At 42.2% G+C, this 16,334-nt stretch overlaps 1 protein-coding gene across 1 annotated transcript; it reads right to left on the bottom strand.

The window, feature by feature from the left end:
• Positions 1–208: 208 nt before the first annotated feature.
• Positions 209–14,905, bottom strand: CMPK1 (cytidine/uridine monophosphate kinase 1). Its single transcript, XM_058030022.1, has 6 exons — positions 14,710–14,905; positions 5,845–5,991; positions 4,819–4,971; positions 3,237–3,313; positions 3,056–3,152; positions 209–2,582 (listed from the first exon to the last, which is right to left on the bottom strand). Exons 1-6 carry the CDS (start codon positions 14,782–14,784, stop codon positions 2,541–2,543), a joined length of 591 nt encoding a protein of 196 aa, XP_057886005.1. The 5' UTR covers positions 14,785–14,905; the 3' UTR covers positions 209–2,540.
• Positions 14,906–16,334: the final 1,429 nt, after the last annotated feature.

Raw genomic sequence — 16,334 nt, 5'->3', positions numbered from 1 at the left:
TATCAATGCCACAGGCAAAGGTTTGATCTTCTCCTGTGCCTAAAAGGATCTTCAGGACTTCAGTTTTGATGGTGAAAACTGAACTTTTATACACATACCTGTGCATGTAGCCACGTGAAGTATTTAACTCTAATACATACTTACTTTATATAGATGGATATACTTGAAAAATATCCCTTGTGACAGATAACTGTAAGGCAAGCACTCATTAAGCCACAGAACAAAGTTTATTGGATCTCCTCAAATTCTTTATACAGTTTTGCTGCTAAATGGACAAACACATTCACATATTGCCTTTAATTTTTATTTCAATCGTAAGTCCATCTTGAAAGAAGTGGTAACACATTTAATGGCATCTTCAATAAATAAAATGACAAAAAAATCTAGTCCTTGCACAGACAGATTACAATCCACTCCAAATTCAATTCAAAACATTGTTGGGAGTTTTTCTAAAACTTGCTTCAGAGGTTGGGGTCTTTTTGTTTCAGCACTTAAATACACAGAAAAGTGTATGATGAGAGAAAATTCTGAACAGAACTTGTAAAAAGCAGTAACTTAGAAGCAAGAGTTAATGAAATCTCTCTAATTGGATTAAAGAACCCAGTTGGAAGTATTTGAAAAACCCTGATTCTAACCTTCATATTAAAACGTGCAGTTTTGCTGGATCTTATCCATGTCAGTATACTTATACAGGAAGAGTTAAATTCCAGGTTTTCTTCTTTTATTTTTTTTAATGAGAAATTCATAAAGTGAGAGCACTGGCCTCCCACACTAACAGGTTTTCTTCTTTTATTTTTTTAAACAAGAAATTCATAAAGTGGGAGCATTGGCCCCCCACACTCACAAAAGCAGTCATGGTCCATATATTCAGCAGTAGTAAACAGCTATTTGTGGCCATTCCATTGCCTGAACTCCTACCAGACTGGAAAAGCTACTGCAGTTTACCCTTGGTTCTGCACCCATCTCTTGCCCAGTCCAGGAGCCTCAACAACCTCAGCGAGGTGAGAATTCCTGAAAATACAAATCTGACTGCAAGATGAGGACCAATACATCTGATTCTAATTAAAAACTAAGCTTAATTTAAACCTTCTCCTAAATAGAGAAAGTAATGGCTAAAGAAAAGCTGAGCATCGAGATTTCCAAATTGCAATTCTGTGTAATTAGCATGTCACAAAGCAATTAGAGTGTCAGTTAATGTAGGAACAACCACTCTAGCACTAAAATCAGTTAACACTCTCATCTTCATGCCATCAGTGGAAGCTTAGGGCACAAAAGGAATGCATGGTTGGGCCCCTCCAGACCTATGCATACTATATAGGGGACAGGAAAGCTTAAACAAAAGACAAAATTGCACCACATCTGTGCAAACGCTTCCACCAGGTTGTTTCAACCAGTTCCCTGCTCACCCCAGCTCCTCCTGCTGACTGCACTTGGATTATTCAAGAGAACATGGGGAAGCAGGACTCTGTTTCAGGGAATTAAACTTTTTTTCAGCAATTATCTTCCCCTCAGCTGACCACATTGTAACAAAAGTGCAATAACTTACAAACTTCTCAAACAAACAGCTATTAAAATTACACATTTTTAGGGAAACATATTCACTAGTTTAACCATAAAAATATTTCCTCAGGTAACAAACCTTAAAGCATTTGGTAACACAGTATTTCAATAATAATAAAGAAGAACCCTTCCACTTGTTACAAAAGACAGAACTGTCAGATTTTGCCTACTGTATACTTTTAAAGAACTTTGCCATCTTGTGAAGACTATGCTGTAGTTAAGAACATAACTATCATTTAAGATAAATGAGTATTGAAATGTTAAACTGACTTTCTTAACCTTTTGCAAATTAAAACAAGGAAAAATCCAGGGTCATGTCATCCAAAAACCTGCAAGACAGTTTACATCCAGAGTCATAAGGAAGCACCACTTTTCATAAAGTACTTTGTATGTCTGTTCCTGAAAAGCATATTTCATCGTTTTTTGACAACTGCTAAAACAGATTCTCACACTAACTGTAGCTTGACTTAGAGAATTCAGGTCTGGGGATATAAGGGAATTTGGGGCAAAATTATACTTAAAAAAAAACCTGCTAAATTTGGTCCAAGAATCCAAAAAACCCAAGGTTTATGGGTCCTTCATTGATTAATGCTGCTGTTCAGTTGATCTTTAAAAAGAAAGTAGGTGTACTTTCTTTTTATATAAGGGAAGCAATAAGGAAGAAGAAGGACTGCCCACGACAGGCACAGAACTGTGACAGAATAAACAGTTTGTTCAGAAAGATGTATTAACTGTGTTTCTGCCATGTGAGTAACTGAACTTGCACTAATGGAGAACCCTGAAACTTGTATACTATAGCCACAAGAAATGATTTCCTATTTAAAAAACAGATCCATTTCTAATCAACTGTTTTACCAATCATCATTAGATATGTGAAAAAAAATAAAAAATCTTTTAAAATAATTACAAAGAGTGGACTGCAGTAGCAGCTATTCAAGCAAGATTCAAGCACAAGTTGAAATGGAGTTTCAAGCTGGGAATTAGCCTTCTTTGTCGAAAATTTGTACAACATTTTCAAAAACCTAAAAAGATAAAGAAGAATTTTATGAAGCATTCATCTAACAGTTACTCCAAGTTAAACCAACTTAAACAGTATTTGACAGTACTTTAAAAAATATATAGGGGTTTTTTAGAACATTCATTAGTAATTTTTTAATAGTGAGACTAGCATCAATTTTGGGAAGCAGACAGAAGAGCAACACTACTTGAGAAGAGCAAAAGCTCATGAAAATGTAAAAGGCAAGACCCTGTTAAACACAGAAACACCGGAAATGTGTTAGGCCAATTCACACTCAAGCAGAATAGATCAATTTCCTCAAGTTATTCACATCTTACTTGGTCCTTCAAGAGTCAAATCAAGAGCTCCACAACATCCCTGAGTAATAACATCAGTGCTTAATGAGCAGGCTAATCTCACACACACATGTCAGAAGAATGCCAGAAATATGCACCCTGCCACCCTGTCATCCCCATATTTTGGCATATATATACTTACTTCATCAACAGATTTGGAGGCATCCACTTTTCTGACTTTTCCCATTCTCTCATACAAATCTATGATAGGCTTGGTAGACTGCAGATATGTATGAATTCTAAGAGAAAGCACAGGGAGAATAAAACCACATTACAAAGAAAAGGGTCAAGAGCAGGGACCAGAAAAGCTTTTAGGACTGTACCTCTTCTCCAGGCTCTCCCGGTTATCGTCGCTCCTACCGCTGCTCTTGCCTCTCTCGAGACAGCGGCCGATACAGATCTACAAAAAAACACCACAAGCATGACTGCAGCCAGGAGCACCAGCTGCCATCCTGAGAGCAGGAACTAACAAATGTCCTGCAAATCTAAACTGGCCTGGCACACAAAATACAGCCCAGAACTGGTGGATGTAACCAGAAGTCACATAGGAAGTGTCTTCTAGAGAAGGATGATCCAAAATCCAGTTTATGAAAATGAGATTGGGGTCAGAGGAAGTAAAAGCAGCATCAAGTTCTGTGATTTGACTGAATCCCCAGCCTGAGACATAAAAAAAGAAAATTAACTGATTTTCAAGGATGTGTTCAAGCTTTCTGAAAAGCAGCATGTCAAATGGGACTATTCATATATGTCTGCACTAAAGGAAAGTCACTGTATGTTCTCTCAAGAATTTTGTAAGGCAAACTGACAATAATAAGTTACTGTCAGTTAAAATGTTCTTACCTGACACTGCTATAATGAAGACTTCAAAATCTAAGTAAAAAATAAAGAACTAACCATAGCTAGAAATGTCCCAATGAATTAAGTTTTTTAAACCTTTAGCTAAATAAGCAAAGCTGACACATGTGCACTCCATGAGTACTTTTATCCTACTCATGCAAGAGGACAACGGTTAAAAATTATTTTCCCTCCACAGTACAATCATAGTAAAGATTATTTAGGCATTGTGTATTTTTAGATCTAGTAAAAAATTAGAATCACAAAATTAATGCCCCAGCAAGTAAAAAAATTAATTTAGTCTTATTTAAAGTTTTAACAGAAAAATCGTAATCCCTCATGTGCTCTTTACGATTACAAAATGATTGCAAATAAGTTAAAAAAAAAAACAAAAACCAAAAAAAAAAAAAAAAACCACCAAAATCTCAGGAAGCTGGGCAAAGGGGTAACAGGAAAAAAGTCAGCTTAAGGTGCTGGGATACTCATATCAGTTTTTATGTTCAAGGGCACTGACAAATTAAGAAGACAGCACACCACGGCACTTGTTAAATGAATGCAATGCATCACTGCCAAAATGCCCTTGTAATTTAATGACTTGCTGAATAAAATGTTGATTACTGACTATCCCATAGCACAGCTCATAAGTATGAAAATAAAGATTGCTGCTGCACTTCAGAATTAAAGCAGACATTGCACCAAGGTAATTTTGGACTAAACAACAAATTACTAAGAGTATATAGAGTAATATTTTCTGAAAAGTAACCAAATAATTTTGTAAAATGTATTTAAAGTTTTGATAAATTTTCTTTAAGAATGGAATTGCCTGGAGTACTTCCCCAATATAATTTATTCCCATATGATTATACCAATTGTCATTAGCTGTCTATTTCAATAAACAGGCAGCTTTTCATCGGCTAAAACAAGTTGCCAAAAAATCCTTCAAACACCCAGGCCAAGTTTTCCTTCTACTCTTACATTAGTCCATTCTCCCTGTCAGAGTTTAATTGTTCTTCTTGAATGATTCCCACAATATTGCAAGAAAGGAAGTTACAGAATTACACACTTCATTACCTCATTGTCACAATCAAAAAAGAGAACAAAGGAGACATCCGCTTTTCCATCCATAGTCTTATTCCAGCCTTGAAGATTATCTTCATTCCTGGGAAATCCATCAATCAAAAACTTGTTCTTCTGAGAATTGGCAGCCATTGTTTGATCCATGGCCTGATAAAAGATAATTCAATTCACAATCTCCTGCACATATGCTGATTTATCTACTTATTAATTTACCCCCAAGATGTTGACATGGTAAGTTGAGAAGCATTCATTTTAGGATTATTGCAGATTTACAAAATGTGCTTTTTGTTTCACTTTCAATGCATACTGGTTAATTCACTGATGCACCAACACAACTATTGTTCAAATTGAATCAATTCTTTCACAAAGCTCAAAAATCTCATAACAAACAAATCTCGTAATAAATCCCAGCTTTAAAGCTTATTTTTTACAAGATACTGGGAAGTGTCTTTACACAATAAGACATCAGAATATCCCTGATCTAAAGTTAATTTGAAGGGAAAAGCTCCAGAAAAATTTAGTGCCATGAACAGCAGCCTTTTTTTGACTTAAAGTAGATACTCCCATTGTTTTCATGGAGAAACATCCAATAGAGGGTGGAGCTTCTCCTTTCACAAGAACATCAGTAGGTGTTCTCCTCTTTCACCTGACTATCTATTTTGACAAAACTTACAAATCTTAGTGTCTTTAAGGCCTCTGACCTCCAATCAAATATGACTGAATGGACCAAGAGGTGCAAAAGCTAGTGCAGGGAAATAAGAAATACAGGTTCACTGCTTTTCCTAGAGCTACTAACAAATAAAGGAAAAATAAAAATAACCCATTTTCACAGATCCCCAGAGAGGTCATCAGCTCTCCAGCAGTCAGAAAGAAACACAAGTGATTGCTGAGAGAAGCAGCTCCGTGTCTGCCCATTCATACTGCTCACACTGGAGGAAAAGCAGTTCTGCCAGAACACAGCCACTGCTTTGTTGCTTACTCTGCAGGAGTGACCCTGCAAGGAAATAGCCTTTTCCTTACCCTCTTCAGCAAGCTGATTGTTATTTCAACTGGCACAATCTCCCCCTCTTTAATGTAGTTCTCAATGAGTTCTCCATACTGGGAGCCCGGCCTTTTCCGCTCGTCCCGGAGCAGGTCACCGGCAGAAAGGTGAGTGTAGCCGTATTTCTGCAACAGCAAAGCAAACACAGGCTCCCTTCAGACAGAGCATTTGTGCAAACCCAACACCAGCCAGCACTGCCAGCCCTGTTTATCCTTGCTTTGCAGCAGAACAACCCAGTGAACAGCATCTTGCTAGTGACAGATCTGTTCCATCTTCAGTGTGCAATCTGATAGTAGAGCACACTCTGCACACAACACACACAGTAACAATCAGAGTCATTAAGGATGGAAAAGACCTCCAAGATCATCAAGTCCAGGCTTTGATCAAACACCACAGTGACAACCACACCAAAGCTTTAAGTTCTACATGCAGTAATTTTTTGACTGTTTCCATGAATGGTGACTCCACCACCTCCCTGTTCCAGTGTCTGACAACCATATCAGTGAGGAAATTCTTCCAGATGTCCAACCTGAACCTCCCTTGCTCTTGTCCTCTTGTCCTGTTGCTGGCTGCCTGGGAGAAGAGGCTGACTCTTAATACAAATTCCTTTCAGGGAGTTGTGAATGACAGGGTTTCCCCCAAGCCTCCTTTTCTGCAGGCTAAAACCCCCAGCTCCCTCAGCTGCTGCTCATAGGACTCACTCTCCAACCCTTCACCAGCTCCATTACCCTTCTCTGGACACACTCCAGCACCCCAATGTCTTTTTGAGGTGAGGGCCCCAGAACTGGGCATCCTTGGGTAAAATGCTCAACAGGGCTTGGGTCAGGTATTTCTGTATACCATTTTCAAGAGCAATTTTGTTATGTTTAGAAACAAGACAAGACAAGAATTTTGTTAAATTACCTACTGAAAGAAAACACATAGGGTGACTGCAGGTCTTTTGGAGCTGGAGGAATGTCCCAAGTACAGGCTAAATCAGAAATCTCTATGTTCATGTTGTGGTTCTAGCATCAGCTTCCTCCCCTAGCATGGTGAAATTACCTATAACACAGCAGCTGCACAAACAGCAGCTGTCCCCCTGCCCCTGCGACCTCCTTCCCTGGGATGACCACGGAGAGCAGCCCTTGGGGAAAAGCAGTGACTTCTCCTGAGGATGACGTGGTAGATGAGAGTCAGTAGCTACACTGGTTCCACCCTCTGCCACACCACACAGAGGAAACAGAGAGGTCAGATTCAGATCCATCAATATGATAGCAGCGTGCAGGAAAACAGCACACATCATTGCTCCTTCACCTCAAACTACAGCTGAAATTGTCACTTATGAAAAATACTGATGGAAGTATTTATTAGACATGAATTTCTCAGGCATTTATCATTGTAAATAGATACCTAGTGCAAGCAAACAAATACATTCCTACCAAAGAGAAATGCGTGGTTATAAATAATCATTTTCTCAGCTCGTTTAACACTGCAAAAAAACTAACAAAGTGCACTATGCTCCTTGACCAAATATAAGTCCATCAAAACAGGCAATAAATACATCTCCTTGGTATTACCCAAGCTAGTTCTACATCCAAAACAGCACACACATACATTCTCATCTGGAAGTTTTTACACAAAACAAAAGCAGCAGCAAAAAACTTCAGGGTTATCAGTTTGGCTGCAGCAACATCCAAAGCAAATTTCAAACAAGGTGTCTGAGAGGCATAAAAATGTGACTACACACTTGGAGAGGCTGTGAACTTTGGATTTAAAAACTTGGCTACTGAACTAAGTACAACAGAAATATTACACAACCCACTAAGTGACTTTAAAACATTTCAGTTGCTTTCCAATTTCACCCACAAAAGCATGGAAAGTTAGTTCTGCCATAGTCATAATTTAAGAAGGGATATAATTACTTAAATCTCCAAAACTGTACCCAGTTGGCAAAAAACAGAAGCAAGATTTTGCTGTAAGTAAGTGTGAAGGAAAAGCTTCACAGACATCCTCTGTAAGCTCACTGTACTCTTGCTTTATTGTACATTGCATTTGGATATGCCTAACTAATTGCAAATCTAAATATTTATAACCTACAGAAGCCATAAACCAGAATAAATTGTTCCTTATAAGCAAGAAACATTACTCTGCTGAATGCTAAATTAACATGCAGTTCTTCTTGCTAAAGTTATAGAATGATGATTTTTTTAACATCAGGTTTCTACAAAGAAGAAAACAGGAGGAAAATATAATCCCTTAGGTTTTAGAGGATTACCAAACCATTTAATTTTCCTTGGCATTTTCCTTTTCATGCATGAGAACAAAATTGAGTCAGAATTTTTTCTGAATTCTCCATCTTTTGCAAGAGCAAACTAAAGTAGTTTTTAACAGCTGAACTGGAAAGCAAAGACAGAAGTGTTTAAAAGTGCTTTTGTACAAATAGACTTGTTTGAGATAATAATAAATTATATTCAAGACTAACCCTCAGAATGGCTTAACCAGGCTGTAAGAAAAACAAACCTCTCCTTCAGGGGCAAAACATCTATTTGTGAACTGTGCTGAGCCAAGAGCCAAAGAAAACACATGGGTTTAAACAATGCAAACAAGGGGGGAGAATGGCTTGGCTGCTGCTGCAGAGATGTGGAGCTCCTGCTACCCTTGCCAGCTTTAATCAAGATGTTCAGGGCACAAAGTTTTCTTTCATTTTAGGTCATAGAAACCCTCAGCAAGCGTCCTGAGCTGCAGCAAATCATTGCAGTGCCAAGGGCTTGCAGAAGAGACTGTGATGTAACAGCACAAAACATGGGTCAAACACTCAGGTCTGGACAAGCTCTGCCTTGTGGCAGCAGGACTTCCAGCAGTGCCAAGCACATCCCGATGCAATCCCCAGAATGCGACTTATTGCCACTCCTGCACTCTCTTCTGCAATCAAACAGGGGGCAGGACTGTGGCTGCCAAATAATGAAAAAGCAGTTTCCCAAGCTCTTACTAGGCACATAATGTCAGACTGAAAGGATGACTTGAAAAAAAAAAAAAGAGGTCAAAAAACAATTTCCAAATACTAGGATGCCAAGCACTTAAAATCTGGAGAGATTTTGGTATTACACAGAAGAAAAAGGAAAATACAGAATTAACTATTCTAAAATGTATTTTAGAGATAATGCTTTCTGCTATGCTGTCAGACTGGTGTGATCTAGAAGAAGAAAAAAAGATTAAATTGGTAAGTTACTATTACACAAGTTCTCATTACTACACAAGAAGTGCAAGCTCTTGGTGCTGCGATGATTTGCTCCAATTCAGGACACTTGCTGATGGTTTCTCTCATCTAAAATAAAAGAAAATTTTGTGCCCTAAACACCTTGACTAAAACTGGCAAGAGTAGCGTGAGCATCACATCTATTTATTACACAAGTTCTCATTGTTTTCAAAATTAATTTTTTGAAGTATGGGTCTCCAAATATTACTTACAAAAATCAACTGTGAATGAAAAAGTGCCGCCTTCAACACCACTCAAGACATTCTCCCATTTTGCTTTAAAAAAATAAAACATAAAAATAATTTTTAAAAATTCCAGTGAAATGGAAAGGTGAGCTCAAGTTTCAATCAATCCCATCAGAGCAGCAGTGGATAGAGCAGAGCAGATCAGAACAGCACTTGCTGTCTGCCTCTGCCTGGTCAGTCACAGCAGGACAAACTGGGTCACACAAGCTGTGAGCTCCACATCTCCAAATTCCAGCCCGAGATTGCAGCCTCTCCGGGCTGCCCTTCCCTGCCCTGTCCTCCAGCCCTTCCAGCTTCCTTCTGCCAGCCGATTTGCAACTTTCACTCTGCAGACAGAACAGGCTTTGTTTTCAGTAAGTACAACAAACAGATGCATAGAAATGGAAACGCGTGAGTCACATCGGGCTGGAAGCAGGCGGAGCGTGCCCAGCAGTGTCGGCAGTCAGGAGAGATCAGGGGTGAGCAGCAGCTGACGCTGGGACTCCTTCACAGCCCCTTCCGAGGGACACGGGCTTTATTTCTGATTCAGCCCTGGTGGTCCTGCAACAAATCTCCCCACTAAACACACAGCTTGAGACTTCCTTAAGAGAGCAGAAGCCAAGGAGCAAGAGAAACACAAATTACTGCTTTGACCTTGACTCCTATCTTGGCTTATCATTGTTAGTTTGAAAATGAAAGTCACAGGGCTTAAGATTTAAACAAATAAAATACAAACTTTTATTGCCCTGGTTCTGACCTGTCATATCTTGGGCAACCTTAATAAACAACCAAAATCTCTTACATACACCATTTGAGAACTAGTAAAAATAAAAACAGAACTGTGCAAAGCCTGCAGCCTTCAGGGTTTTTTTAGCCTAGAAAGCTTTTGTCTGTCCTACTAGCACATGAAATTAAATCTTTGGGGTACAGGTTACAATGCAGTAATAGACTTTCTGTCTGCTTATTCCAATTTAAAAGATTGAAGAAATTTTCTTACTTTGAAATATGTTATTGTCTCTGGGAAACAAAACCAAACAAAACCCCAGATTAACAAACCAAAACACACAGTGGAGATCCCACAGTGTCTCCAAGGAAGAGGGGGCAAACAGAGCACCCCAGGTGCTTCAGGAGCACTGACACAATACAAGGCACCCAGTATGTTCAGGAAAGTGCAAAGTTTAATGCCTAGTGTTATGCAAAATGGAAATGTTCAGGGATAATTCTTCAGGGGGTAGATTTAAACACTCACCATGTTTTTTTAAAAAAGCTCCAAAGTTCAGAAATATAAATTTATATTCTAAAAATCAACTATGAGAACTTAAGGCTAAGTAGAATACCAATACATGACATTCATTAAAGAGATTTCAGAAGCTGAGTTTAAAGCAAACAATTTAAACCCTGTTTTTACTTCAAGGAAGTTAACACTGTATCTCAGCAGACTTCTAGAAGACAATTAACACATGACAGCAAAACCTAAATCCTCTGCTACTTTCAGAGGAGCATTTCTGATACAATGAATACTTCTTTGCATTGTTTCCTTCACCCTAGGAAATCTCCTTATCATATATCCCAAAGCAACTTAACAGCTTTTTCCATTTGGATATCAACTTACGCTCTTATAAAACTGAGAAGGCTCAGCATCCCACTTTGTGGAATTAATTTTAGATTTAACCACAAACATACAGGATAGGGCTGTGGTGGAGGTGAATTATATTTTAGGTACACAGAGAGCAATGCCTTGCATAGCCCAAAGCTCTACAGATCACCTTGCCAAAACAAACAGACAAAAAAGTACAACTCAAATCTTGCTTGGAATAAAGACAAATGATTTCGTTATTATTCTTCCCACAACCAAAGAGCTTTACATCCCAAGCAGAGGTTGTAAGGATTTAAAATTTAAGCACAAGAAAGCATATTTTGTGCAGATTTGCTGAAAGCATTTTTTTTCCCTTGACTTTACCGTAGTGATTTTATACTCAAAGTTCAGAAGTCAGCAATAAAGCACATTCCATTATCTCACAGTCACAGAAGAGACACTGTGGAAAGCATGAAGGTTACTGCAAGAACCTGCATTCAAATGACATCACTCAACTATAGCTCAAATATTCTGCCTCACATGACAGCTACGCAACAGTCCCAGATGATGGCAAGCTCCACCTAACAAAGCTGTGGGAGGTTTCAGGAGTTAATCTGCAGGGCTGCAAGGGAGAGGATAAGAACTTAAGAGGGAATTCTGCTTCATCCCTCCCTAAATAGGAGGAACTGCTCCAGAACAGCAGCAGTTCTGCTGATTTGCATTTCCCTGACAATTCTGTGTCTGTGGAACACACCGGAGTCGAGTCTTCCCTCCGTATCGGAGAAAACCAGTCTGGTTCAGCTGTCTCATCCAACCTTATCTGTGGAGATAAAGAATCCTAATCACTCACCCACTGTTCCCTTTCTTACACTGTGTCAATACCCATTTCCACTTGTTATTAGGTCTTCCCTCAAATCATTTCTCCATTTGTGTCCAAATTTGGCATGCACACGTGCCTTCTCCACGTTTAGGGATTCCAGCACACACATATTGAGTAGTTATGATTTACACTAGTATTTAACAAATACATATTTCACCTACAACATGGGATACCCATCTCCCTTTTTTGGGAATGTAAAGCACAAAAGTCTGCAAAAAAATTACAAAACTTCTTTGAGAAATTGTTCCCAGGTACTAAGTACATAATATCCCCTTTACTGTACAAAACACAGACACCCTTGGTTTTTAATAAAAATAGTTTGATGCTAAATTCATACAAGAGCTCACTTCAGCCAAATGAGACTTCTTCCACATGTGATGTGCTCTGTCCCAAATCTCCAGTATGAATAGCAACCAAGACATATTTATAGCTCATACTGACTTTTTGTTCAGCACAACCTTCAAGCTCTACAGTAAGATACTGGGTCAGATTCATTCCAAATGTAAACTAATATTATTCCATCCATTTACAACAAGGATGAATGAGGTTTATTATTACTCAGCTACAGCCCCCTTTTCTCTGTGGCAAACTGCCAACAGGGCTTCAAACACAAATAAAAACACACTTTCAACCTAAAGGCAGCACTGACTGCACACAGGCTGCTCACTTGCCTGCAGCAGAGCTCTCTGGGGGCTGCCAGGGGCCATGGTGAGGATCTGTGCTTAGAAAAGCTCCTGCTCTCCAGTACGTCTGCTGTGTTTCACCCACACTTCCCTGCTCATGTGCCCTTTTCTTAAAGCTTTCCAGCACACCCGCACCAGTCCAACTGTTCTTTAAACTACCTCAGACCCTCTCTGCCTCCCAGTTTAGCCAGTGACTCTCCTGGAGGTGTCTGAGCCAGCAGGAAGGTTGTTCTTTGTATTCAACAGGTCTGAGTGCTCTCTACTGTCAGCTCACTGACTTCAATAAACTTCTTTCCATGTAGTGAACAGGATTAGCAGAATTAAAGCAAATTTGCATTCCGAATTTGGATTTCCCTTTCCAGGCTTAGAGAAGAAAATAAATACTGCGTAAGCAAGGTTTTTCTTTTTTTTTCCTTTCTAGCTGGAAATACTATTTGAATAGCAATGGCTCATTTGAACTCCTCCTAATAAAATGGTCTTTATCCAATTATATCAGCCTATCCAGCCATAGGCATTTATCCTTCTAAACACAGGGCCAGCAGCCACACAAGGTACTTCAGCCCCGAGGCCACACTGATGGTTTGCTGAAAGCCATTAATGACAGTCTACAAGGTTCCCCTATAGTTTAAGCTCATTTATTTTCTACGTGCCAGGGGCTGAATTTGACCTTACCAAAAAGGCTTTATGAGCACTGTGAACCTTCCATGCCACAATTTAATTTAATGAATATGCTGCTTTGAACGCAAGTCTGTAATTTGAGGTTTAAATCCTTCAGAACTAAAGTCATAACGGCATTTTTTAGTCTGGACCAAATTCACTTAACTTAGTTATACAAGTCTGAAGTCTAGGATGTAGCAGCAGCATGGATAAACTGTAACAGCACTCCCAGAACAGAGGACACACACAACGTGGCTGTTCCAGGAGTTTTGGGGTTCTTTCCCACCAGCAAATTCAGGAACATGGCCATCACCACAGTTCTTAGCCATATCTTTCAATGAGGGTATGCATAAGCTTTGATCCTATACGGCTTTTAATAAGAAAAGTATATGCAACTGCTCAGTAAAAAAAAAGGGGAAAAAAAGATAAAAGAGCTGTTTCAAATTCAACATATGCACATGTTTGGAAGCATTCATCCCTAACTACTTCCGTAATTATCCACCTGGACACACTGTAATTATCCCTGCGGTTTTTGGTGTTTAAAAGGACAGTACTACAGCATGTATCATCCACCGTTCTTTCTTACATATTTGTTGTCTCAAAAGGCTGGAAAAAATGTATTTGGAAAACTGAAAATTTGCAAGTTTAGTCAAATTATACTGTCAGTCTTAGGCTCTTTAAAAAGAAGGAACAAGATGAACAATCTATAGGATCAGGATTTCCTTTGACCTCTATCACATTGTGTCACAGAAAAAAAAAAAATTTGTTCTATTTTTAACATATTACTTCCACAACTTACTGAGATGGCACTGGGTAAAAAAGCCAACACCCTGCAATGCCTGCTGTGCCAGCTGTAACATTTATGGGACAGGCCTCAGGGGGACGCGGACCTTGATCCATCTGAAGCACACGTATCCCAATGGCTGTCAGACACCTCACCCACCTCCTCTGCCAGGCCCCAGCTCCGACGTGGCCGTGCAGACGTGTACGGAGCCTCCCACTCGGGCTGGGCTGCGGGACCGGCCCGGCAGGGCAGCGCCTCCCGGGCACCGCGAATCCTGCCGGGCCGCCGGGCTGCCCGCGGCCCCGGCACAACCGGAGCGGGCTCCGGACCACCGAGGGTGGATGCAAAACCCCAACGGTGTCCCCGGGGTGGATGTAAAACCCCAGTGGTGTCCCCGGGGTGGATGTAAAACCCCAGTGGTGTCCCCAGGGTGGATGCCGGCACAGGAACCACTCGCAGTGTGTGGCCCCGCGGGGCTGAGGGAAAAGGCAGGAGAAGGGAAAGGGCCAGGCGGCCTGACAGGGGTGGAAGGGGAACCGAGGGGCTAGACTGAGGGCTGCCCCATCACTTCACCTGCTAAAGGGGAGATGTGAGTCAGTTATTTGTATTTATCGCCTAGAAGGAGCAAAGAATAGATGGAGACTCGACAAGAGACCAGATCGAAAGGCAGACAGTGGTCCCGCCACCCCTGTCTGTGTAACACGACCCACAGACGACCGCCCCAAATAGGGTCCCGGGCCCCACAGGGGGATCCTACAACTCCCAGGGCCCCCGCGGCCGGGGTCCACACCCCCTGCACCTCACCTCCACGATACGAGCGCACTGCGTCCCCTTGCCCGCCCCGGGCCCGCCGAGGACGAAGACGACGACGGGTTTCATGAGGAGAAGGAGGCGGCGGCGTTGCAGCAGCAGGACAGCGGCGGCGGGGCGGCGGCCGTGGGGCGGCCGATAGGGAGGGAGGTCGGGCGGGGAGCGGCGGGGCCGAGGCCGGGGCTGTGACTGAGGCACCGCTGCCGCCGCGCTGTCCCCGCGGAGGGAAAGTGCTTCCGGGTCCGGGCGGGGCGGGGCGGGCACGTGGGCGCGGGGCTGGCGGCGGCGGCTCTGAGGGGACTCACGGTCTCAGGCCCTGACTGGGGAAGGCGGAGGCCGGCGCGGCGCTCCAGCGGGACCGGGAGTGTCGGTTCATTGTTGGCCCCGCCACCGCCCTTTCCGGCATGGCATGGCCCGGCCCGGCAGCAGCGGCGGCGCCCCCGCTGCCATGGCAACGCCGCCGCATCGCCGCACTGCGCCTGCGCACTCCCCGCCCCCTGGCATTTTTAAACCCCCTGCGCGCGCGCTGGCGGTTGGTTTCCCCGGGGCGCGCCCTGATTGGCCGAGCCAGCCGTTCCCCGCCGCGAGCCGATTGGGTTGCGTCAGGCAGCGGGGGCGGGTTCAACTCTCTGATTGGCCGGCGGGGGCAGGGGGCCGGCCGGGGCTGCAGAAGGCGCCGGGGCGAGCGGGACGCGGCGGGAGCGGCTGCGCTGGGATTGGAGCTGCGGCCGCTGTCACCGGGGCCGCTCCGCTCTCACGGCCGCTGCCCGGCCGAGCCGGGGGCTGCACCGGGCGGACTCCGCGCTGGGGAGAGGGAGAAGAGGAGCGGGCAGAGTTGCGGCCCTGCCCGGATCTGAGGTACCGCATCGCTCCGGCCCCGCCGCGCACGGCTCGGGGTATACAGAGCTGAGGGAGGGAGAGAGGGCTTCTGCTTCGTGCTTGTCAAGTTGAGACACTGATGCTTTAAAAAATGTCCTCCTCTACAAATTTAAGTTTAAGGCTTGTTTGGCATTTGGTTTTTAAAGGGTGTTAATTAACTGCTGCTGGAAGCATCGTGGCTGGTTCCTTGGAAGGCTGCCTTTATAGTAAAGTTCTTTCCTGGCAAGTTTAAATGCAGAGGAAGCACCTTTGCTTAGCAAAGTTTCATGCTTGAGATAACTACAAAAAGACTTGTTGCTTATTTGCTAAAAGGTATTGAGGTATTTGCCAAATTATATGGGCTGTCAGTTGTTTTGTATGTTGCTTTGTTTAGGCACCTCAAGAAAATCTAATCCTGATAGTGTAAATAAGTTAATGTGATTACATAGTGATTTCTTCAGGGCTCTTTGAAGTCTACTATTTGAGTTAGGCCAAGGCCTTATTTCAGAAATCTTCAAAGTTTAAGTGGTGTGAATGCTCACTTGAAATACAGAGACTAAAACAGGGCTTTGGGAAGCTGATCTAATGTTAAATTTGCTAAATCAGTGGTGACTCTTTTTCTCCCTAAACTATATCCAAGTAGTTTTTCCTTAAGCTTTATCTGCAAGCTTGTATTTTGGCCTACACGTCTTCCAAGGTTCCACAGAGAAACTGTCAGGTGGACAGTAAAGGTTTTGTGTTGACTGTAACTCTGACAACTT

Source organism: Melospiza georgiana, chromosome 9 (genome assembly GCF_028018845.1).
Source record: "Melospiza georgiana isolate bMelGeo1 chromosome 9, bMelGeo1.pri, whole genome shotgun sequence".
NCBI classification, from domain to species: domain Eukaryota; kingdom Metazoa; phylum Chordata; class Aves; order Passeriformes; family Passerellidae; genus Melospiza; species Melospiza georgiana.
The sequence above is the reverse complement of the archived record's forward strand: the minus strand, read 5'-3'. Positions and strand labels throughout refer to the sequence as shown.

Excerpts from the sequence above, each read along its gene's own strand:
- CMPK1 (XM_058030022.1), bottom strand. The coding sequence starts at position 14,784 with ATGAAACCCGTCGTCGTCTTCGTCCTCGGCGGGCCCGGGGCGGGCAAG. Across the intron at positions 4,972-5,844 it reads CAATCAGCTTGCTGAAGAGG|GCCATGGATCAAACAATGGC; the intron begins GTAAGGAAAAGG and ends ATCTTTTATCAG. Across the intron at positions 2,583-3,055 it reads CCTCCAAATCTGTTGATGAA|GTTTTTGAAAATGTTGTACA; the intron begins GTAAGTATATAT and ends TTATCTTTTTAG.